Source organism: Coturnix japonica, chromosome 4, assembly GCF_001577835.2.
Source record: "Coturnix japonica isolate 7356 chromosome 4, Coturnix japonica 2.1, whole genome shotgun sequence".
Taxonomy (NCBI): Eukaryota; Metazoa; Chordata; class Aves; order Galliformes; family Phasianidae; genus Coturnix; species Coturnix japonica.
The window spans coordinates 12,348,034-12,373,626 of NC_029519.1; the positions used below are offsets into that span (position 1 = coordinate 12,348,034).

Here is a 25,593-nt window from a genome sequence, read left to right on the forward strand (position 1 = left end):
AAGGTTTGGTCTCCACCATTTTGTCGTGGGTCACTCCAGGGCAGTCAGGTGGGAGGTGGTCAGCAGAGGGGCTGCAGGTGATGGCTGCAGTGGCATTGGGTGCTGGCTGTATTTTCAAGTGGGTGCTAATGAGCACAGTTCCAGCAGGGCTTCTTCAGAACTGATAGCTGATAACCACTAATACATCTGCCTATTACTGAGATGAGAAACAGAGCCTAACCAGCTGTCACTGTTAGTAGTTCATAGCTTGCTGCTACTGCCCTTTCCTCATCCTGACAAGTGTGCCATAATCTTGTATTTTCCTTCAGTGAGTGGGTGGTTTACTTGCACTTTCAGCTAGGCTGAGGCAGGTCTAACAGCCCGTACTGCCATCAGCTCTCCCTGAGATGATGTTCAGAGATTATCTTGTTGATTGAAGAAATGATGACAATGTTTGTTGAGCAGAAGTGAGGACAGGAACAAAATCTCTTCCCTAGCTACGGCAGCCTGAGACTGCAAGCAGCAGGCACAGACACAGTGGACGTAGAGCACAGAGATGATAATGATGTTATGCCACATTAGTGCTGCATTAGCAGATAAGACAACAGGGTGGATTGCTTGACAGTATTTCTCAGTTTAGTTGACATCTCTTTTCTGGTTTCAGAAGGTGGGAAATGAATAGATAGTCCATCTCAAAAAAGCAGGGGATAGAGCAGTGAAGTCAGGCGGGCAAAATAAGCTTTCCATTTTGTCTGCACTCGCAAAGATGCACACTGTATATTCACACCTGTGTGGTGACTGTGTGGAAAGAAGTGGGAAAATTGCAAGCTGTAAATACTTCATTGTAATAGTAGCTAATGGCACTGGAGCCATTCCATTCCCAGGAGGTCGTTTAGTAGTCCAGATTAATTTTTATTTAGGTAATGCTGAACTGCTCCAGGGATAGCTCAGCACTCCCCTTCCTCTGCCTCCCAAATAGGAGCTTTGCAGTTGATCTTTACCTTAGAGGTTTTTTTCTTTCACCCTTTTGATTACACTGTGGTGAAGCTGTGTGTTGCTTTCAGGGCAGGTGTAACTAAGTCTAGGCTACCCAGACCCTGCAGGGATCACAGTGGTCAAGCTTGGAGGTAGGTGGGATGCTACTTGTCCTGAACTTATGGCCCTTGTCCCACAGAGCTGCTGAGGCTGCACACTCGTCAACCCAGGAGTGGTTGTCATTATTATTATTGTCCAGAGATACTGAAAGTATCTCTGAAGTCAGACATTAGCAGCTTTCCTAGAATGCAGACACTTATAACATGTGAACATAGGATTTGTTTTGATAAATTCAGGCAAGCCTTGACTTTCACTGTCATTTCCTAAATAAAGGAAATTGCTGTTGGATTCGCTTGCAGAATATAAGGCTAATAGCCTGGAACAGGCTTGCTCCCAGGCTGTGATGAGTTCTGGTTTAAGCCCATGTATCCAGGGCTTGTCCAGATTTATATGAAATGCTTCAACAACTTGTATGCTTCTAGTCTGAAAGAAGCGTTTATGTGGGCACTGACATGGCAGCTAACAGAGGCTGTAACACAAATTAAGGCATTCCCAGTACTTTCTTTTGCAGTGATTTTTCACCTGTATATGACACCAGTATATCCTGCCTCAGGCAAGAGGCCTTGGGAGCCATGTGCAAATGGAGGAGTAGGAAACAGAAATATGCTGAGTTGAGCCAGACAAATGCAAGTTGTTTTCTTCCATGGAAAGGCAGAGAAGTGTTCTTCCCATGCACTGTTAAAACTCAAGGCATTATTCATCTGGATGAATTAAGTGGCCTTCATTTCAGGACAGGTCAGTTCAGGTGTGGAAAAAGGGTTATCATGCTGATATACCTGTCAGCTTTGTTTCTGGCCACAGCAGATAGGACTTTTTCTATTTGTTCTACACATTTTCCATGTGTAGTTCCATGGGTGAAGTAGTTCCACGGGTGAAATAGTGGTACTCTTCTCCACCCTGAAAACCAGCCTTGGCTGCCTGCTAACAGACTTTGGTCTTGCAGAGATACGCCAAGATTGAGCCTTGCATCTACAAAAGCCCCTATAAAACCAATGGGATGTTTTAGGCCTGCAGGGCTCAGCCTGGTACTGAAGCCAGTTGTACTATGTTCTCTATAGGTTCCTGAAGTCTTTAGTCATCACCAGAACATGAGAGCCTTTCAACTCTTTACCAAGACAACATGACTCACATTACATGCTGTTTTTAAGGCTTTAGGATTTAAGCATATGTGGTAGAGCACACTGGTTTGTTATTTTCCCTTGAAATACATGGTTGACTGTGCTCCTTAGCTTGAGAATGCAAGGTCAGACCAAGTTGTTAAGAGGTAGTTGTAGCAGTGTTCCTTATGTCCTGGGCAAGTCTGATCTACAGTTTATTGGCTCTCAAGAAGGCTTTGTCCAGTGGCGAGAGCTTTTTGTCTCATAGATAATTCAGCTGTGCCAAGACTTTCATCCTCAGGTGTTAGGTAGTCTTACAGGTGTCCTGGACTGACAAAATTTAGCACGTTATTGCCAGAAGACTGAGAATTGAGTTACATACCTAACTTTTAAGTTAAACACCACTGATTACTTAGAGAAGAACGGGTGATTTCATAAGGCTGACAGGGTACTACATGCATGATATCTTTTTTAATGATTTTTAAATACATATATCTGTATGTATCTATGCATACCCAGCAGTTGGTCATGACTCATCAATTGACTGTTCAGCGGAAGAGAATTATACCAAAGAATTGGCCTTTCCAAACCAAACATATATATCTTTGATAGTTGTCATCCTACCCAGGAAGAGCAGAATTGCAGTTGGGACTTGAGTCAAATAATGACATTTTGAGTTACTGGCAGAGGATTCTTTTTTGGCTTCTGTAAATCTATAATCTGAAGTTTGAAGTTGTGTTCTTTTGCAAAAAATAATTCTCAGATTAGAAGGTTACATGCAAAACTCCAGTGACTGTGTTTATTCTTAACTGTGCCTTAACTGATGATGAGCAAAAAATGTTCTAAGGAGAGTTTTTCTCCTCATCTTCTAAGGACATGTCCACCAATGTGAATCATGAACAACTGCAGCCTTGCATTTTTATCTCTTTCTCTATTAGTGCTCTCCCTTTCACTCAGCTTGGGCAGCGAAACTAGATTACTCATCTTCAGTTTTATTAGCTGTCAGTTTCTCATTTTCATGTTGGACTGCAACTCTGCAAGTTTTGGGAAGCACTTATTCCAGGGGAATGATATATCTTTTATAACTTAGGAGCTGAATATAAACTTTCTGAGATCATAAAGCTTTTGGTGAAGGAAACTTAGGCTGGTATATATACCAGAAGGTCGTTGCAATTTTATAATATTCAGAAACTTATGGGGCCGTACATTTATTCAGCAGTGGCTCTTCTTGCATTTAGGAGTGCAGGAAAAAACTTGCTTCTGATGAGAGGAATGGTGAGCGTGATACAGAGATATCATAAGGGGCAGTGCAACTCAGGGTAGCAATCCAGTTCCCACCAAACTCCCTAGAAAAAGCAATTTTCTGGGACAAAAGAGTATCTTTCCAGGAGAAAAGCAATTGCAGAATGTTATAAAGTAAGTTTTATTTCCTCAGATTATAGCAGGCATAAGACCAGTCAAGCATTGTTAGTAAATAAGATCTAGAGCACTTAAAAGAAGGATCCAATCACAAATTCAATTGGTCCATTAACTGAATGTAACATTATTTACCTAAGTGGCCCTTCTGGACTGTTTCATAACTCAGGTTTATAACCTTTTCCAAAAAGATCGATATTTCTGAGTGCACAGCCCCAGGGTGCAATGGAGGAGTGCGGCCATCTGAGCAGCTGTGGTCCATGATTGCCACAGCTGAGGGTCCTGCTTAGAAATGAGAAGAATACTCTCCCAGAAATACTAAAAAGAAGTAGCGGCCTTGGAGAGAAGGATGGAGAGAGACAGCGAGGTCACGTGTATTGCAGGAAATCAGCTCTTCTATTGGGCTTGAGCGAGCAGGCTTTCCAGCGCATAAACCCTTCTGCAGATCTGAGGAAGAAGCTGTGGTGACATTTAAAGCCACACACACACAGGTTTGCCAACATGTGAATCTCCAGTGGGAGGGAATGACCAGCAGCTCTATTTGCAACTTGGCAGATGGGGTGTTTTGTTGTCTGCTCTAATGTGCGATGTGAGTTGGCTGCTCACACGGGGTTGCATCAAGTGGAAAGGTAGCTCTTGTCTATTGATCTGCGTTCACGATCCGCTATTTGATTTGCTCTTATCAGCTGGGAGCAGTGAGCTCCTACAGCAAAATTCAGGACCCCTGTAAATCGCAGCTGCTTCAACACATGGAGAGCTCAGCAATCAGATGCTTTTCCACTGCTTCATCAGCATCAAGAAAAGTCAAATGAAAATGAAAGCAAATAAAAGCTGGGAAGGGTGTCAAAGGGCTGGTGGTTGCATGGTTGTAAACTGGCATTGGCTCCCACTGTTTCAGTTTTACTCCTCCTGTTTCGTGAAAGTTATTCTCATTCCCGTGAGATGCGGAGGCGGGTGGGTGTGCAGTGCTTGTCAAGCAGGGTACAAGGGAGGGCAGTTCCTAAAAAAGTCTGTAGTGAAAACTCATGAAAATTTGAGTGGGGAAAGGCAGTGCTGCTGGGAGACCTTTGCCTATCTGTCCTCATTAACCACATCCCTCTAACAGATGGCAGCCATTCAGTGCTGCTCGCTGGCCCCTTTTTCTCTCTGCCCTCTCCTCACTGGGCTCAGGCTGCCCTTTCTTGTGCTGCTGCAAGTCAGTCTGAACTTGGTGCGTTTTTCATATTGTTCTCTCCTACAAGAAAATAGCAGAAAGAAAAGGTAGATTTCATTCTTTCTGCTGCCCTCTGATGAAGTAAAACAGTTCCCTTGTGATCTTAATGTGTCCATCTCAAGAGTCTGGTCCAAATGCAGGTGGCAGGAAGACTCACAAACCCAGCAGTTACAGTTCTAATGCTGTTTCTCTCTCCAGAGAGAGAAGTTTGTCCCTTTTGATGCAGGGCATGGCTGTGTCTGACCCGAGTCTTGGACGATGCTGAGAAATTTTTGCTGGGATAGAAAAGTCATTTTGTGTCATTAGACGAATGCAGTTGGAAACCTTCCTTGTGTGTGCCAGTCAAGCAGTTTCTGCCAGGTATGGCTGCTTTTCAAGGGCTCAAGCTCTCATTTCTGTGCCAGGCAGCACACAAGCTGTGTCAGGCTGAAGTGACTTGGATATTTGGACTAATAGTTTATGGGGAAGAGAAACTCAACTGTAGGGAGATAATAGTTTAAAATGAGTGATAAATCGTCTTCCTCTTATCGTTGCTATGTGGTTCTCTCCATTTTCTACACTTGTTTGAGCTGCACATAGCCAGCCACTGGATATTCTCTGATGCACCTGCAATCAAGTGTAAATAAACAAAAAAACTTTCCTTGCCCCAAATATTAACTCAGGGAGTAGAAAATGCCTCTCTGGAAAGAGGTGCTGTATGGAAAAATGTGTGTTTTCAGGCTTTCTTCCCAGATTCCAAAATGTTAATGCAACTGTTTGGTGTTTTGTTGTTGTTTTCAAGTACTGAATTGTTTTTTCTTTGTAGGCGTCTGTGAGTTGCCTGCCCCTTTTCTTACCTGGACTTTAGCAGTTTTTTGTCATTTCTCATTTGTTAAGCAGGTGATGGTACCACTCTGGAAAAAAACAAGTGGTCCAGGATATACTCATGTTGATTGTTTCTTTCGCCAAGTGATGCTGCTTCCAGGAGATGGGTGGCACTGGGAGGAGGTTATGAGAGAGACAGTGATCCTTGGCAACGCTGGGGTTGTTTGTTCCATGTCAGAGTGTGTGCACGTGCTTGGCTGATGCTCTGTTCTTGGTTTCAGAAGAAAAAGGCATCAGGTTTGGGACATCTGTCTGTAGTTGCACTGGATCTTACCTGAGTGGTTGCTGAACAGCTCAATGGTAAGCTGAAGTCGTACATGTAACCCAGGCAGAAATATATGGCATGTGAGTGTCAGAACTAATCACTTCCAAGCATAGTACACAATCTGCATTAGGCTGTACACATGGTTTGCCCTGAATTCTTCTCACGCAATCATCTTGTGAGTCTTTATCATCTAGTTTTATTGCAGCTTCTTATGTGCTTAAAGTACTAAAGGAGTATTTCCTTGGACTGAGGTCATAGTGGGAAATGGAATCTTGCTGAGGAGTTAAGATATCTGAAGTTTTTTTGTTGCTGTCTCTACAAGACAGTTGGAAAGGAAAGGGAACCAATGCTGGCATGATGTTTCATAAGGTGACATTTGTTATAACTCACTGCAAATGTTACTCACCATCTACAAAACATTCAATTAAGCTCAAGAGCAGTGAAAAATATCAGGCTCCACTTCAGCAGCTGTATTTATCAGAATATCTTGGGTTTTCTGGAGTCCACACAGGGCTACTGTGCCCTGACACCATTCCTACCCGGTCCCTGCTTTTGTGAGCTGCATCTTCACAAGGGCACAAAACTTCCCTTCCCCATGGGGCTCATTCTCGCTTCCCCAAAGACCATTTTGTTTCTTACTGGACCAAACTTGGAGATGGTTTTTTGCATGGACAGTTATCATAGCACACTGATTTGCCTGATTAAATTACATTCTTTCAGAGCACAAATCCCACAGTTGATCCATTAAACAAAGACTCCCATAAGCTACTGCTTTAGAAATAAGGAAAATAAGCCAGTACTTTTTCAGTGGTTTTTATGCATATCTGAGGTGTGTTATCAAATTGAAGTGTATGTGCATAGAACAGTAATTCCTGAAATGTAACAAACAAAAACTTTCCTCCTGCTTGTAAGAAACCAGGACACTGAGAGAGCGCATTTTTTTGGTGTGCCAAACTTGTTACAAATCTCTGGCTCCCCAGGAAATTCGCAGATGTAACTTTGCTGTGTGCTACAGCCACCCACTGTTTTGCAGTGTCAGCTGGGCTGGAGCTCAGATCCACCCACTCCCTCTGCACCGGGCCCATAGCTCTGGAGCTGAAGGCGAAATGCAAATGGACTGTGCTGAACGTGGTTGCCTTCTGGCAAGCACAGGGATGGTGAAATTAGAACCCCAGCATCTCATTCCTGGTTTGACTCCTGAACCACAAGATCGTGCTTCTCGTTACCTCTTTCCCCTGGATGGAGGAATAAAATGGAATAAAAGCCAGGCTAATTTTCTACAGAAACAGGGGAAAGGAAATGGAAAGGGTCATCCAGTTAGTTGAATTAGTTACATCTGCCTAAACCCCGGGTCCTGATTTGGTGTGGTTTGTTGATGCCAAACAGAGGTAGATTACCATGGTTCCTTTTGTGTGTGTGTAAGAGAGAGAGAGAAAAAAATCCCATATTCCCTATGACTTCAGTTACCTTCTAGGCTTTTTGAGCTGTGGAGCTCATTCCTTCAGCTTGCTGCACTCATTCCAGGGCAGGATTTACTACTTCTCACTTTTTTAGACTACTGACAACGTCACAGCTCCTAGAAGACAAGGTGGGGGCTTTCTCCAGCAACCTATCTAGATTATATTTATAAATGCAGAGTGAGAAATTATGTTAAAAAACATGCATGGTTTAAAAATAACTCTGTGACCCAGTCAAACAGTAAACATTATGGGAAAATGAAAACTATTTTAAGAGATGGAAACAGAAGAAGCAGCGAAAATAATCAAAAGAAATCTTGTTGCTGTAGATAAGGGGTGTAAGCCAGCAGCTCCTATCGCTGGTGGTTTCGATTTTGAGAACCTGGCTCAATGAAAACTAGGAGGGGAAAAAAGAGCAGTAAGCAGTGTAAAAAAAACAAAGGTGAGAAATCTACCTAATTACAGGTGGTAGATAATCCATAAACAAAATAACTTCTTTTCAGAATGAGAAGAAATCAATGAAATAATGCTCATACCTTATTTTAACTACTGGGTGTCTGTCATTCTCTTTTGAGCTGCAGTGGAACCTTAATTTTTTTCAGGTTGCACCTTAATGTGGGGTTGGTCAGGGAGCACTGCAGTCATTTTGTTGAGAACGAAACACCTTAAAAAGTGATCAGAAGCTTTTACTGCAACAGACCTTTGGAAATGTGTTCCCCATGATGAAAAGGCAGAGGTTGCTAGTCTCTTTTATCACTTACATGTACTTATTTTTCCCCCGCAGGTTGCCTGGTCACTATGAACAATGGCCCAGCTATACTACAAAAAGGTAAACTATTCACCATACAGAGATCGGATCCCACTACAGATTGTGCGAGCAGAGGCAGAGCTCTCAGTGGAAGAGAAGGCCTACCTCAGTGCTGTGGAGAAAGGGGACTATGCCAGTGTGAAACATGCCTTACAAGAGGCGGAGATCTACTACAATATCAACATTAACTGTATGGATCCTCTTGGTCGCAGTGCCCTTTTAATAGCCATAGAGAATGAAAATCTGGAGATCATGGAGTTACTTCTGAGCCACTGCGTGTATGTGGGAGATGCTCTGCTGTATGCAATACGGAAAGAGGTGGTGGGAGCTGTGGAGCTGCTGCTGAATTACAGGAAGCCAAGTGGTGAAAAACAGGTTGGTCAAGTGTTTCAGTTCAGATTTAAGCTGTTACCTTAATAAAATCTCGTGTTAGGAAAGAGATTCTCCACAGAGAAAGTGCTGTTCAAGAGTCATAAAACGAAGTCCTTAATGTGCATTCATTGCTTTAAATGCTCAGAGTGAATGTGGTGCTTTGATAACTTTCTTGTCTGAGCAAACGTGCTCAGCCTGACTTAACTTGACATTTTCAATTTCACTCAGTGTTCTTCTTAGTCTTACAGCGTTTGTGGACATACCGATTTCTAGACTGATTTATAGACTCATACTTTGTAAAGGAATTTGGAGCTGTCTGAAATTATATTATAGTCTGTAAATATGAAGTACTGCCATGCTCTTGCTCTGATATTAATAAGTGGAATTGCTTTTTGTAAGTAAATCCTGAAAACATAAAAGCTTATAAATAAGAGTAAGCAAGGAAGCAGTCCGCTGGCTTTCAGTACTTAGCTGTAGTACAGACATGTATCTTGGTCTTCATCTCTGGGGAGCTCTAGTTCAGGAATGCAGAGGCAGTACATAACATTACAGCATGAGCTGAGGTGCTATATATCTGAGCAATGAACAGCTATGTCTTGTAGGAAAGACTGTTAGCTACAAACCCACCACGAAGGTACATAGGAATCTTTGTGAAAACACACAAAGTACAAATCTTATCATTTCAGTTGTCATGTATCATGTTGTCCCTAGCTTTTTTTCATCTATGTGTAGCACTACCAATAACTGTGACAGTTTATATGTATTACTGATCGCTGTCAATTTTTACAAGCACAATGCTTAGAAAGGAACTTTCTGAACTGATGGTCCTAATTTCTCAAGTCCTGTTTTGAAATCTCCTTGGATGCAGCCCTTTGTGTGTGAAGGAAGAAAAAGATTGCTGTCACTCAGCTGTGAATATTTCTTCAATGGGTGGGCCTTGGAACATAGTTTTTAAATAGCAGTTTTACATAGACAAAGCGAAAAAGGAAACACAGTAGGTCAACCCTGGCAACGCTAGAGTATTTAGAAACAACAGCTTTCAGCGTGCTGTAGCAATGTGATGTAAGACCTAAAGAGATGGAGAATCTCTTCTACTAGACCTAAACACTGAAACATTAGTCCTAGGTTTTAAAGTGTCAAAATGTAAGAAGCAAGACGTGAGCCACAGATGAAGAATGAGCCTTCTTTTTTTAATTGATCTTCTAGAAATTTGATCATCTTATACCCCAATGTAGCAGAAAGTAGAATAGAAGCATAGATCACGTTACTAAATGTTTTCCTAGGTAGCATGAAGAACTTTGAGTAATTATTACAGACTAACAAGAAGTTTCTCCTAAAATATCATGAAAAGCAGGAGATGGGATTCTTGTGGATTTCTGTAAGATTTTGTGAACACCAAAACTTCTGTCCAATCAAACTCAAAGCCTTGGTGGCATAACAGGATGGCAACAGAGGCCCATGAAATAAGATGGATTTATTGCATCTAAAACTAATCTCCAGGATCTCTCTGTCACTGATGCGTTTCATAGTAGGCCTGTCTTTTTCTTTTGTATTTTTATCAGTTTGCCAGTGAGCAGCTTTCATTCTCTAGCTAGTTTTATATCTGCTGCAAAGTTTACAACTTGAAGGGGAATATGTGTGGGAGAAGAGATGCAGTGCCAGTTTCAGCTTTATTTACAAGGTTTGTTGCAGGACCAGATTTCACTGGTACAATTTAGGCTGGTGCTGTCTTGATGCACGATCCTGTGTAGAAGTCAGAATTGACTTCTCTAGCTTATGGTTCAGGGTATTCTGTGGTCTGCAGGAAGCGTTGCCAGCAGGAGGCTGCAGGACTGGCCTTTCACTTCTCCAGTTTCATTCATTGTCCATGTGGTGATGGTAATTAACTTTTTTTTTTTTTTTTTCCATGTACAGTCAATATTTCAATGAATGTGAAAAAGTACTTAGTTAAGCAAAGTTGGGACGCAGGGGTGAGCTTGTCAAATCACAAAACTAATATATGAGAGCTTTCAGAATGTGACTTCCTGAGGCTAATTTGAGACCAGTATCAGCACACATTCAGTAATTATCTTTACTGGACCCTTTCTCAGAAAGTCCTTTGGGAATCCCAAACCTAATTACTTTCAGAGAAAGCACCTGTTAAGTCAGATTAGCGCAACTTTATCCTAATCAGTTACTTATATCTTTAAAAAACATGCAGAAACCTGCTTTTTTTTTTTTTTTTTTTTGAGTAATTACCAAAATTCATATCTCTTAGAATAGTTTCTGCCTGGATGAGGAACTGGTAAGATAGTATTATAGCATTTGCATTTAAGGTGTAAGTTAATCTGTTCATGAAACATACACAAGGTTCATTTTTACTGAGCAAACCTGAGTAAAGGCAGCTCCTTGGCTCAGGTGTAGCAGCCTGTGTCTTGCTGGGGCTTCGTTTTTGTTGTACACCAGGCAGAAGTGGAAAGGAAATATCTGACTGTGCTCCTAAATGTGAAATGCACCTCCTCCTTCATCTAACAGAGTCTGGGGTCTTCCAAAACCTTCTAGCTCCCATTTTCTTATTTTCTTTCTCTGAGAGGTTATTTTTTGCCGCTATAACAAAATCTTGTTTCTTGAACTGCCAGCCATGAGGAGCAGCTCTTTTTTGCGCTTGTTCATGTCAGCTCAGTTAATTATTCTTTGCATCTCCAAGGCAGCTGAGCAGCATAATCCATTTTTACAGGCATTTATTTTGCTCATTCCCACAACCTTATCCTTGTATTGCAACCCCAACTGAAAATGTCACGGGTTGCGTTATGCCAGCCTCTTGTGGGGCTGCAAATAGCAAAAGGTCTAGATATCCAGATAACAAAAGATGCACCCAAACAAAGGAGAAGGGGTAGAAAACACTGTGTTCCCGTTCAGGCTTAACCTCAAAGCTTGGCTCGCTAGGTACAGAGCCTGCAAAAGGTGATGTGTCCTGGGCGCTGCAGACCTGACTCTTCATCTGCCTGAGGGGAAGAGCTCTGCTTTCCCTTGTGTAATGACCTTCCCAGGGAGCAGAAGTCAGAAAATCTTATATCTGAAGTGACCTTTGTTGTGTTCCTCGTGTAAGAGACTCAGTGTCTCGTTCATGTTGTAAGGGACAGATAGAAACAGCTGAGAAGACCATGTGATAGAGATGTTCACATACTGTTTTTTAAGGACTGCAAGCAGTCATTATTTTGCAAACCTTTGCTATGTTGCTGTTAAAAGCGCCACTGACTGAAAATACTGTGACAGTGGCAGGGGTAAGTCATAGCCAGTAACTATAACAACACAGATCTCCTGCACTGCAGCCATTTGCGTAAGGGGTGTCTCGGGAGGGGAAGAAGTGACTTTGTTTACATGTGGAGTGTGTGAGATGCAGAAGTACAAATCAGCCCTTCTCTAAACACCTCTCCAAAGCACAAGATAAACGAGCATGCTGAACAGTGATGTGTTCAGGTAGATCTGTTTTCTTTTAGAACTTTTCTCCTCAGATCTGTTCTGTCTGGTCCTGACATCTTAGTGCATGTTTTTTGTGTAGTGTTTTGAGAGTATCTTGAAAAAGCTGGGGAGAAGACTTCACCAGCTATGGTCAGAATAGCTCTGTGGCTAATGAAGTTATTGCTGTTGGGAAAGATGCTGTCACCTATGGGAGATAGGAGCTCTCATGGTTCAAGTATCTATCTTTGCTGCCACAGGAAGACCATACAAGCATGCTCACGTACGCCACCGGATTTAGACTTAACAGGGAATATGAAGTGACTCCTTTCATTTTTGAATTGAATACTGCTGTAGGAGTGAGGGAATATGTGTGTACATGAAGCCTCATGAAAAAAACTCTCCTTCCCAGTAAAATCTTCTGCCTCTCCATCTGTTTGATCTTTAGAGTTTGGTGTGTTGTTTTTGTGCTGGAAGTCGTATTAGAAATTTTCTTTTGACCATCAGTACATTGGATTGTGGTTTCAGTCAGGCTGCAGTCCACACCTAAACAGCTCTGTGAAGGAAGAGAAAATATAAGGCTGAAAATTCACATTTTCCCACGTATTTGAATCATATTCAATTTATCATTAGTAATAGTTCCAGCTTTGTAATTTTTGAATCCTGCTGAAATCAGTGCAAAATTTCTTTTTTAGTTCAGATGAAGTCTTAGGAATTTTCAATAGCTTCTTGTGTGAATTCTGCAACATGGCCCTGGCTCCCTGTTAAACATGCATCACGGCTCGGAGGGCAGCTCACTCAGCTTGCACAGATCTTGCATTGTTTCTTGCCTTGTTACAGTGGATATTTGCAGTGCAACGGGTACAATCTGTGCTGACTGCTGAGCCGCTTCCATTCTTTAAGGAGCTGTAATCAGCTGTCTGAATGACTCCCTCTGCATGGTGTAGCCGTAAGCACCTTTATTGGTAGCTGTTTTCTTCACAACAATCAGAGCTGACATCAAATGTTTACATAAGGAAGATACTAGCGTCTCTCTGGTATCTGCCAAAATTAGCAATTTGCTCATGGCAGATGGCTTAGAATTAATCTGGTTCGCAGATGGGACTACAAATGCAATTCCTCAATAATGAGAATAAAAAGAAAAGGGACCTCAGTATTTATGACCATTATTCAATTTGCTATGATGGTCCAAAGGCCTTATGAGTCAATGGAATTTCAACAGCTACCTATCTTTGTGTTTTTCAGAAGACGAATCTTAACAAGAAGTAAGCCCTGGATATGATTGTGGAGGGGAAACTAGAGAAAAAGAGGCAAGTTTTGAAGTCTGAGGTGCTAATTCTCAGATATTTGCTGATGTAAGGTTGCTATATTTGATAGTATTCTCAAACTTAAAACTTGACCTCAAAAATCCCCTTTTAGATGAACTAATGAGTGAAAATCTGTTGCACTCAGTGTAAATATAATGGATCAGCAGCCAAGAGACTGTCCTCCTGTGAACCAGAAACTAAATGGTGCATTAAGCCAATTTATTCTTGTCCAGATCAGGTAACTTTCCTGATACAGTGTGGTTTAACTGAGTTTTCTTACTCACATAGGGATCTTTTTCCTCTCTGCACAGTCCAGTGAAGTTGAGCCCTTCCTATTAACAGTGCATGATTTCTGCAAACATGCTGATGTGGGATGTCTAAGCTCACTGCTCTCACTGTCAGACCTGTGCAGTCAATGATAGAAGTTTTTAAGTCAAAGGAAGCAAAGGTGGGGCCGGGTGAACCTAATGAGGTTCAACATGGCCAATCGCAAGGTTTTGCACTTGGGCCAGAGGAATCCCAAACATCTTTACAGACTGGAAGGAGCAGTCCTTGAAAGCAGCCCTGCAGAGAAGGACCAGAGGGTCCTGATGGATTAGAAACTTAATATGAGCCAGCAGTGTGCTCTTGCAGCTCGCAAAGCAAATGGGATCCTGGGCTCCATCAGGAGAGGGGTGGCCAGCAGGAACAGGGAGGTGATTGTCCCTCTCTACTCTGCTCTTGTGAGGACCCATCTGGAGTACTGTGTCCAGGTGTGGAGCCCTCAGTACAAGAAAGACAGAGAGCTGTTGGAGAGGGTCCAGAGAAGAGCCACAAAGTTGATCAGAGGGCTGGAGCACCTCCCCTATGAAGACAGGCTGAGGGAGTTGGGCTTGTTCAGCCTGGAGAAAAGAAGGCTGCAGGGTGACCTAATTGCAGCCTTTCAGTACCTGAAGGGAGCCTGTTAACAGGAGGGGAGCCAACTCTTCAAAAGGGTTGATAACAGCAGAAGAAAGGGAAATGGTTTTAAGTTGAAGGAGGGAAGGATTAGGTTGGATGTTAGGGGTAAGTTCTTTACAATGAGAGTGGTGAGGTGTTGGAGCAGGCTGCCCAGCAAATATAGGGTATTACAGAGGCATGCGGTACAGCAAAGGAATCAAAACAAGCCCACAGTGCCCTTCTGCAGTGTTGGTCAATACATACAAGCAGCATTTATGTTTTTCCACGATATTACAAAGCAGAACAGCTAAGTTAGGGAGGTTGAAGTGCTGGGTTCCTGAAACCCAGGAGTCTGTATCAGGGAGGTGCATAGGCTTGACCTGATCTTAAGGTGCTCCACAGCAAAAACTCAATAACAAAGGTAAGAGTTAAGGTGGTATGACTCAGTACAGATACTGTGCCCTTTGGTATGACTCAAACCAGCTGTTTCCATGTTAATGGGAAATCCAGAGGGAAAGGGGAAGGCTGAGCCTGGGTGGACGTGCTTGCAGCCGGAGGAGGTAATGAAAAACTGAAGCAATAGAGAAAAACCAGCCTTGGGTTCTCAGTATGAAAATATTTGAAATGCACTATAAGGAAGAAAGATTGTCTGAAAACGGAAAACTAGCTGTTACTGCTCCAAAGCCTAATGGCTCTGCCAGCATCCAGGCTTTTCATTATTTTTTATTGATGCAGTAATAATTCACAGCTATACTTAACATGCCTTTGACATCGGTGGCTGCCTCCAAAATGAATTCCATCTAATTAAACTAAACAGAGAAATCAAAGATCGCTTCAGTTAATGATTATATCTAACTGGGAATCTCTTTCCTCCCTCCCCAATGCCTTCTTCCCAAAATAATCTTAAATCTATGAGAAGGTGCAAGGCAAAAACAGTCTAACTCAGTGCCTTATCAGAGAACTAATGAACAGCATTGAAACAGAGGCTTGCAGGCTGTGGTGCCAGCTACCAGACATCTGACAGAGGCAAATAAGTCACTGGTTCCTTTGCCAGGGCCAACAGCAGGTCTGTTATTAGCTCCTAGGGGGGCTGGTGGGGTCAGTCCAAGAACTGCATCACAGCACACATAACCATGTAGTACTTGTCATCTGGTGTATAGACAGCTGAGAGAGTCAGGGAAATGCTGTTATGTGAGGAGCTTCCCAAGGAGTTTGCTTTATTCATTTCTGGGTGTGATCTCAGTACTTGCCTGCATCAGCTGCTAACAGCTCAGCTCACAAAAGCAGAAATGCAGTGCAAGGAACTGGCTACTGATGGTCTGAAATCCTGCAAGGAGAGAGTGTTCTGTGCACTAATGTGTGTATTTTCAGTTGGGAGGAATATCAGTGCATGGGTGGACTGCCTGGAGGAAGCTACTAATAGGGAAAAATAGTCCTGTTTGGACTGCTACATAAGCCTTTGGTCTCTCTATAGATGTGCTGATTAAGGTGTTAAATTTGAAAAAAAAAAATGAAACAAATTTCTTTACCAACCCAGCATCCATGAATGCATCTTGTTTACTCACTACCCTTTGCTCCTGAGTCCTGATTACAACATTCGCTGCTCCCTTGGATCAGTACTTCAACATCACGTAACACGTTTTTGCTTCTGGTCTGCGTGACTTTTGGCACCCAGAAAGGGCATTTGACATGGCTGTCTGGACTTCATTGACCTGAACATGCTGGGGAGTCTGCCTGCTGCTAGAGTCAAAACATGTTGTCAAAAGGAAGCTGGTTTGTATGGGGAAATTGAAATTAAAGGCTCAGTGTCTAGGATTTATCAAGAACTGCAGGACTGCTTAGTAGGAGCACCCTAACCTTAATGAGGCTGTTGAATATAGCTGTGCTTGCATCTGCAAGTTAGCATCTGTATGGCTTGTTCATCCTTGTGATGATCTGTGATATAGCAGTGTTGGTCAGGCTGTGATGAGCAGAGTCTTTTGGTAGCAACGAGAATGAGAGAAATCAAAAAGGCATCACCTGTGAACAAGAATATTTTGTCTGGTCAATCCTGTGTTGTTACAGTGAGGGAACCCAGCACATCAGAGGTCTGTGCTCCATCATTGCCTTGGAAAAGCGCACAAGAACCACTCTAGGCCTTCAATAGGCTCATGGTCACATGCGTTGTTGGTACTTCACCTGTGGTGGTGAGGACCTGTGTGCTCCACTTAGAGACTCTTAAGGCAGATGTAAGAGCTGGAGCTGACCTCTACAGCAGGAGGGGGTATATCATCTGCTTGGTGTTTTCAACCACTTTGCGTTAGGAGTGACAAAGGCTGTCACTGCTGAAGTAGTGGTACAGGAGGATCACAACTACACAGATTGCATTCTTGCGTGGGACCCTGCCACCTCAGCAGGTTGTCATTCCTTTGCTAGCACAAATGCTGGGATCTTTTCAGAATCCACGGCTGTCTTGGTTAGTAAAAAAAAAAAAAAGATGCCAAAAAGCACAACCTAAAAGCCAGGATGGAGAGAAACAGCATCAAGATGTCTTTTTGTGCAGCATCAAGTAGCATGGGCTGCTACCAGACCTGCTCATTCGTTCCACTTTGTGATGTTGTCCTATGATGAAATCGGATTTTTTTTTTAATTATTTTTTCAAATCATGATTCAGTAGCAGCAAAACCCTTCACCCACCTTTCAAGCAAAAAGGCTCTTCATTTCCAAGCCCTGTTAGCAACATATTACCTCACCTAAACTTGCTGAAACATCTCTCATCCACACACAGTAATAAATTACATGAAATAGGGACATTTTATGTACAAAGATGATGACATGAAAGGCTGCAGACGGCATGATTATTGGACTATTTTAGCACATCTTGTCCTTGTTACCACTAAGTCAGAAAAGAAGAATACAGAGATCAGATAAAATTAATTAAAAAGTTGGACAACTCTTCCCTCTCAGGAAAAATAACTGGAAGACGTTTGAAAGATAGCCATAATAAAACAGAGAGGGCTTCAAAGGCAGAGACTGCAAATTTTGGGCTAACTCTGGACTGTATTTAAGCATGTTTGAGGTCAGGAGAGAATTTATACATAAAATTTTTTACGAGTATGTAAGGAACAGAGACATTCCAAGGCCTTTAATGTTGTTGAGAAATTAACAGGACTGGATTAAGCGAGCTCTGTAACAAAACTGCCTTCCAGGCATAAAAGCAAAATTAAAAATTGTCAAGGCTTTTTTTAATAACAAAGAAGCAACAACAACAACAACAAAAAAAAAACAAAACCAACCAACAAAACAGCAGCTCCTGCCACAGAGCAACTGTTTAAAGTGGCAATGAAAAGTAGTGAAAAATGAGTAAACAGCTTTATGGTTTCAAATGGGAAAAAAACTGCTTCAGGCATTCGATCCAGTCTGCCGATCTGAACTTAAGGAGAGAACTCAATTTACTCCTGGCAGCAATACTAAACTTATAGGCAGCTGGGTATCATGGGGTCTCAGGAAACAAATCAGCAAGTGACCAGGAATTTCTGCATTTTGGCGAGGCCAGGGATAGATCTGTAGCAAACGTTTCAGTTATGCCACGTTTTTTACAGCAATTTAATTAAGGTCCGGGTTTGTAATATTCCAGAATTTTTGTACCTTATTTGTTTTAATGGGAGAAGTATCATTATTCAGCAAGCCCCAAGCCATGGAAGCATGTGAGAAAACCAAGATTTATTGGAGAGTTGGTCATATGAGAGATAATGTGACAAAACTTGTAATGAACAGTCAAGTTCTCAGCCACTGTTACACTGCTGGAAAAGACACAGCCAGAAGAGGGTGCAGTTGCTCGTGGCACATCACCATCTGGTCTTCCACCTCTGAGCAAGATCGAGACCTGTGTCTTAGGACACAGCTGCTTTTCCTGCTGGATTCGGCACTTCACTGGATAAAGACAGGAATTTGGGGCCAAGTGGATATCAAGATCTTAATTTAAGTACAAGAGGTTCAAGCATAAACGGTCTGACTCTTGTTAAAGCATCCCTGTGATCTGGAGAATAAGCTGCATTGGCTGCACTCTTGGTTTTAATCACTGACCTCCTCATTTCCACCTCTTGCATGAGAAAGGGACATTGCTTTAGAAAAGAAAGTGCTCTGTCAGGAATGTGTTGCCTCAGGCCATTTAAATGCATTTTTGCAAAATCCTTTCATTCCAAGGGCTTCTCTCTGGGTTGTTTCTTTTTAATCCACAGAAAAAGAGAAAATTATGTAGCATGAGCCATAAGCGGTGACATCTTTTGACAATCTCTGGCTGCGCTGCATTCCCTGAACACATGGCTGAACGCAGGCTCGGATGCAGCTCTGCCACAGTCACATGCACTGGCCTTTGGCTTCGCTCTGATAACCAATCTCATGGGTCTGTCTCAACATTTTTAGCACACAGAAGCTGAATTAAAACGTCTGATTAATGTATTTTGCGTTTGTTTATTGGTTGCAGTGAACGAAGTTTGGTTATATAAGAATCACAAATGTAATTTTTTGCATTATTTCAGTAACAATGTGTTACATGTAGAAGTTTTAAATTCAGTTATATAGATTTTAATGTTAATATACCTCATCTAGTAACCTTATCTCTGTCTTTGGCTTGTTGCAAGGTGCTAAGACTATTTGACTTAACGTGCATACAATTTACTGAGCTCATTTCAGGTCAGAAGGACACTTTTCTTCACCTGGATATCCTGGGACAGCTTTGCTGAAATTGCCGAAGTACATCAGTAGCAGCAGAGCTTGCCCAAAAATACATCTGCAGTGAAGCAGACTTTATGCCAGAGATAAGAACTTGCTCATAACCAATACAAAACCCCTTAAAGTACATTACTTTGTTATCAGTTTGTGCTGATCATTATATTTCATTAACCAAATGATATTTTATTCTGTGAATTGCTCTTTAGTTAAAAAAGACAACACCCTTTTAAATATAGAAACTGCCATCACTCTCAGTAATAAAATATGTCTCCCAAGGCGTGCCTGATGAAGATAATTCAGTTATTGAAATCAGCATGACTGTACCACCTAAAATGAATGCCTTGGTTTTGAGAAGTGTGCAGCATTTCCCCCGATTGCTCATGGTGTTCTGTCAATAAAATACTTTGTTTCTGGGCTTAGGCAAGGAGCAAGATGAGAATGGTCACACCGTCACAACAAACGTTTTTCTGCAACCCTTTTGCTGGTAGCATGGCTGATCTGCAGTCTAGTAACACTGTCTCTCTATTTATAGAGCTGTGTCTCAAAGTGCCACATGACTGCGATTCTGAACAAAATCAGTCACTGCTAAAGCTCCTTCTGACCACTGAGCCTCTTGCTGAATTGACGTAGTGCAAAATCTTTCTAGAATGACAGCAATTGTCCACGCCTGCTACAATGCTCACGGATGGCGTATGTACTTCCCCCATAGAGCTGCAAACAGAAAATGAACTACAAACAGGAAATCTTTGCTCAAAAAACTACCCAAGCTTGAATTTCTGCTTGCATTGCATTTAAATCTTCCATGAAGTTGTAAAACTCTGTTTTGTTTAATAGAGCACTGTTTTAGCATGCCTGCATACTCAGTTCAGGCCTGGAGCACTGTGGGTTTTACCTCGGGAAACAACAGTTGTGTGCACTGCAGTCCAGGTGAATGCTGTGGAGCCCTGTACATGATGGAGACTGGGTAGCAGGGTTACCAGGCTGTAATCAGAAGGACTGTCAGTACAAAGAGGCAGAAGACAAACAGAAAGCCATTCCCAAATAGTAGACAGAGTCAGGCTCCTTCTTCAAAGCTGAACGAGCATTTCTAACCATCTGAAGTATTTCCTGGTCCCCTCCATTTAGGTTGCTTTGGTTCACGTTGCTGGGCAGAATAGAACCCCTCAGCTGGATTGCTTCTCACCACTCTGACCCAGACATTGTGCTCTTGGGACACACATACTACTCTAGATGTAGTCCAAAGTAAAGCTGTTAGAAGGCCTACCACAGCCTTCACTTCTTCAGTACTAGATGGGTTTGTTGTTTTTTGTTGTTGTTGTGTTTTTTCCTTCTTCTTCATATTTCCTCCCCTTTTACTAGTAACCATACTAGTTACTAGCTTGAGCAGTAATTCCTGCTTTTCCTATGCAGAGCTTCTCTCCAGCATTGTGCTACTTAACCGACAACTTTTGTTTTTCTGCTCACAGGAGAGCTCTGCCACACTGAATGGTGCTTTTATGTGAGCTAATCCTCCAATTTCTTCTCCTCTACAGAACTAAGCTCGTTTCACTTCCCCCTTCACTTTAAATAAATGAGATTTTTCACTCACTGCGGTATCGTTCAGAGAAGCGGTGGTATAGTGCTGAGCAGCCTACATTTATGAGGGTTAATCCAAGAAAGAAGGTACCAAGCAGTTGATCACTAGTTGTTAGTAGTGGCATCAATTTCTTGAACGAACATTAACAAGATAAACAACAGGGATGGCACATGCTCCTGTGCAAGCACTGACAATAAGGTTCTGAAGGACTCAGCGTAACAGCTTGTGTCAGCTGGTGAGGTTAATGGAAAAGAATTTGTTATTCAGGTCACTTAATGAAAATAACCTTGGGAAAGCTTAGCAAGAGACCTTTAGGGTGAAATAATTTATTCCTCTTCTGCTTCCATCACTCTTAGTTAACCCAAAACACAGAAAAAGCTGATCTAAACATGAACTCGACCTGTCAGTAGTGCAGGAGGAACATCAGCAATTACAGCATCTTGTAATATCTGCTGCCCCTCTGGTGACAGTAGGCAGAATGCAGCCTTAGGAGCAAAGGCTTTCCTTGCATCGTCCCATCTCTAAAACAAGACAGCTTGTTCATTAAGATGCAGGCTATCAAAGAGATGTGCAAGACAGCAACAGAAATGATCACTGTGAGCCATGTCATTTTTAGCCAGTGCATGGTTCTAGGATCACCTAGATACAGGGAAGAGGCCACAGCCGCCATCCCTTGCACAATTCCTGCTCTGCCTTCTGCTGGTTTGTTTTGCTGTTCAGCTATAATCAACAGTGAGCTTCAGTTCCTGTAATGTGAGGCATTAGGCCGATCTGTTTCCAGACTCCAGAGAGCCCCTGTTTCTCTGCACTGCCATTGCCCTTCATGTCCTTTTAATTAAAGTGCTGCAAGCTGCCCAGGCAAATACATCTTTTGCAGAGTGGCTGCCTGATTTCTATGAAAGCAGAACTTAACCGTGAGGTAGGGCTTGTGACAGCAGCCAGAGTAAATGATGGGAGATCATTTGGCAGATACCCCAGTTTGATCCCACTCCTTGAGACAGCTCTTTTGGGAGCCCTGGATCCAGCAGGAGCAGGACATTAGCAGACATGCTCAGCCCTGTAGCCCTGTCCCCACCTGTAACATTACCACCTTGTCTACAAGGCTTTTTCCCTTTGCTGAGCAACAAGAATACCTCATCTGTACATAGCTGAAAATTCTTTTTACAGCTCTGGGTACAGTAATTTTCATACAGGAAAACAAGATTAAACTTGACAGTAATAGGGGTTATAGAGAAGGGGAAAGCGCTCTTCCTTTGAGGCAGAGGCTCAGAATGCAGCAGCCAGCAACTGACTGAGCAAAGGAGGGGAAGAAAGATAAAGGCAGTTATGCAAGCAGCAGGGCTTAAAAACACTTCAGAGAGAGAAAGAAAAGAGGAACATGCACCTTTCTCTTGACATTTAACAAACTACCTAAACCAGCTAAGCAAAGGAAAAGAAAGAATGTCACAGACCTTACAAAGAGAGCTGCTTTCAGCTGTTTGTTACCAGAGATCTTAAAATACCATTATCCAACCTTGCACAGAGACTCCAAGCCCTCCATGACCTGCAGAAAACCATCACTACAGTTCTCTGTTTCCCTGCCATGTGCTGTATTTATAGATTCCCTTCTGACTGCCTCTGTGGGAAGAGCCTTGTTAGCAACGACTGCCCCTGTGTGTGATTTAACTCCTCAGATTCAGCCACTGGGGTAGCAAACTCATAGTATTTCCAGGAATGCCTCTAGGCTCCCAGTATGCCCTGCTCCAGTAAATGACCCCATACCTCAGTGTGCTGCTGGCCTCTGGGAAAGCATTGCATGGTGAATGATGCATGTAGAGGTTTATTAATCAGCACCAGCCCAGGAGTCCTCAGCATTTTAGTTCTACAAAGGCAATTCACTCCTAGGGAAATCAGTTTCAGTGGTCAGAGGTTCACTGTCTCACAACCTGTCTTAGATCTAGCCCACAGAAAGATTGCTAGCTGCTTTCTGCATGCTAGTTGTTGTTACTTTACTTTTGGTTTTTTTTTATGGACTGAGTAATGTTTCCTGTCGTTAGAACTCTTTGACAGTTGTTTCTATGAAATGCCTTTGACATTTGTGAGGGGAAGCAGGCCTACTGTTCACCAAAACTAGCAATCACCCCCTGAGCAGCAGGACGCCAGCTGCCAGGGCAGGAGCGGTGGGCACATGAAGTACAGTATGCCTGAGTAATGATTAACACACAACAAAGAGAGCTGCCTGTGCTGCAAATGGAAACACACTGCGTGCTTGGGATGTAAGAGCATTTCGGTCTAATTTTGCACTCTGCATATAGTAATAAGACACAACAGGGTGTGCATTAAGCTCATCTTTTGAGAAGTGCAACGGTAGCTGAATAATGCACACCCTGGAGTGTCTTATTTGTAGTGGACTATGGCTCATTAATTTTACATTTAAATTTTTTTCAAACCCATTAAAATAAAAACAGATCTATTCTGAGGGCAGTTATGTAATGTATCCTTCCACTGAAAAGTAATTTCAAATAAAAATAGTAGGGAAAAGGTGAGGAAGAGCTTTGCTTTGGACCAGAGTTTGGTTTGGTTTGTGTGGGGCCTGCTGTCAGTAGGTTCCTGGCCTGCTAATGCATGTATATAATGGAAATAATGATAGTTGTGGAAATCTTTTCAGTGTTTCTAGGCTTTTCTTCCTGTGTAATTGCTTGTGCCTTTGTCTTCCTTTCTCCTGTGAAAGTTCTCCTTTAGGTATATGAACCAGTAGCCGTTTCAGACAGAGTTCACATATAAAGCATTCAGATGGGATTGTGACTTACTTTTACACCAATCTGATCCTGTTCTGGGGGCAGAGAGTCAAGATTTGAGGCAAGATGGTTTTGCCAGAATAGAATTGTGTGCATACACACAAACGCAACAGGATTGAAGGCATGTAGGGTGTTATAAAAACTTTGTTTTATTATGAGATCACGTTATAACAGTATGAAGGAGGAACATCAGTTTTCTTCTGTCCCAAATGAAATATGACCATGTTTTTTCCCTTCGTGTAGGTTCCAACCTTGATGATGGACACACAGTTTTCGGAATTCACTCCAGATATCACACCAATAATGCTGGCGGCTCACACCAACAACTATGAAATCATCAAACTGCTTGTCCAAAGACGGGTAACTATTCCACGCCCACATCAGATCAGATGCAATTGTGTGGAGTGTGTCTCCAGTTCAGAGGTGGACAGCCTGAGGCATTCCAGGTCCAGGCTGAACATCTACAAAGCCTTAGCCAGCCCCTCACTGATTGCCTTATCAAGTGAGGACCCTATCTTGACAGCCTTTAGACTGGGCTGGGAGCTGAAAGAGCTCAGCAAAGTGGAAAATGAGTTCAAGGCTGAATATGAAGAGCTTTCTCAGCAATGCAAGCGTTTTGCTAAGGACCTTTTGGATCAAGCACGGAGTTCCCGAGAATTAGAGATTATTCTCAATCACAGAGACGATCAAAGTGAAGAGCTGGACCCCCAGAAATGTCATGATTTGGCAAAGCTAAAGGTAGCAATAAAGTACCACCAGAAAGAGGTAAGAGCCATTTGAATGCAGAAGTTAGTGAAAGCTGCACATATTTGATGAAATTAGTCCTGTTTCAGGTCTCCATAGGTTTGTTTAGGAAAGACATGGTTGCTAAATGGGAACCAGTGGGGTGTATGTGGATCAAGTGGAGAACCATGTGCAAATGGGTTAGTCACAGCCCAGAGGTTCAGTGCACTGCTGTGACAGCATGAATCTGCTAGCAGGACTGGAATCTGGCAACAGGAGTGGAACTTGCTGCAGGAAGTTATGGCTTTTATGGCACTGGCATTTTCTATTTCAAAGATACTTGAGTCCCTTTTCATTGTAACCCAGCCCCTACAAAGAACAACAGTCAGAGATTTACGGGTTTGTTTGCTCTGAAAGCTTTTCCCAGTAACTGCCTTTATACAGGAACCAGAGGCTAGAAGAGTTTGTCATAGAGTTATTGACTGCAGGAAACATAATACATCCTTCACTTCCTCCAGCTGCCGCACACTTCCTAGCACCCATTCAGCACTAACCTGTAAGGGCTACAGGAACTACAGCAGCACAAGAAAACAGGAGAGGACAAGGACATGCTCAGTGTTTCAGGTTCACACATTAACATGTTTTTTTTTCAGTTGAAAATGCTTGTGTGATGCTAGGAAGTAGATCTCAATCATGCAAATACTTTACACTTGAAGCATCTCAGGTAGGTGCTTGCTTCTTGATTCATCCATGTCTCCAAGGTCTTAGAATCACTTCCCAAATCAGACTTCTGGCCGCATTACCAGAAAGGAAAGACATAATATAGGTAAAGGGCACAGAGCCTTTCAAAAGCCCTGCAGATCTAGAGATTTACAATTTGATTCAATAAAGGCTATGAACCCAAGGAGAATGCTGACAACAGTTTCATTAGTTGGCTCTGGAATTTCTTTCTCTTTCCAAATCTGGACAGAGTTTAATAGATGATAAATTGCTATTGACCAGTAATGTTCTTAGGTTATCTGAAAGAGGAATTTGGTTTGCTTGGTTGAGGAAGTGACTTTCAATGTCAGTTACATTCTTCTGTGTCTGCATGGTGACAGGAATAGTAGAAAAGCTTGCACATTATTCTTCTCACTATTTTCCCTGTATATTTCCCTGTATTTGAGGGTTTATTTTTTTATACACTGACCCAGATGAGGACAGCCTGATAAGATAGCTTCCACCTCCCAGAAAGGCTGCTGCTGTCACCTGAGGTAAAACAGTCAAGAAGTGAAAGATGCAGATTTTCCTTTCTTCCCTTTGGTCTGTTTAGCCTCTTGCTGCAACAAACTGGAGGTGAAGCCTCAGGCTCTCTAGAATGTAACATGTGGTCACTTACTGCTCTTGCTGGTCTATTCCAGTAAAGTATCACTGGGCTTATTGGACTTCATGTCAATTTCTGCTTTTAACACCGGCTGACAGTGCTAGGTAACACAAACAAGTAGTGTAGAATTAGTCTGGGGAGTTGTAGTGTAACATATTAGTTCAGATGTTCCTTGAATCAAAAAAGGTCAGGAAACTGCTTCATTTTTTTTA

General features: G+C 42.4%; 1 protein-coding gene across 2 annotated transcripts in view; it reads left to right on the top strand.

Annotated features, from left to right (window-relative positions):
* Positions 1-25,593, top strand: part of TRPC5 (transient receptor potential cation channel subfamily C member 5) — a 91,617-nt gene that overhangs the window by 19,792 nt on the left and 46,232 nt on the right. For both annotated transcript variants that reach the window (XM_015860650.2, XM_015860649.2), the window contains exons 2-3: positions 8,171-8,569; positions 23,539-24,060. In XM_015860650.2, the coding sequence (XP_015716136.1) occupies positions 8,192-8,569; positions 23,539-24,060 (900 nt within the window). In that variant the 5' untranslated portion in view covers positions 8,171-8,191. The remainder of the gene's footprint in view (positions 1-8,170; positions 8,570-23,538; positions 24,061-25,593) is intronic.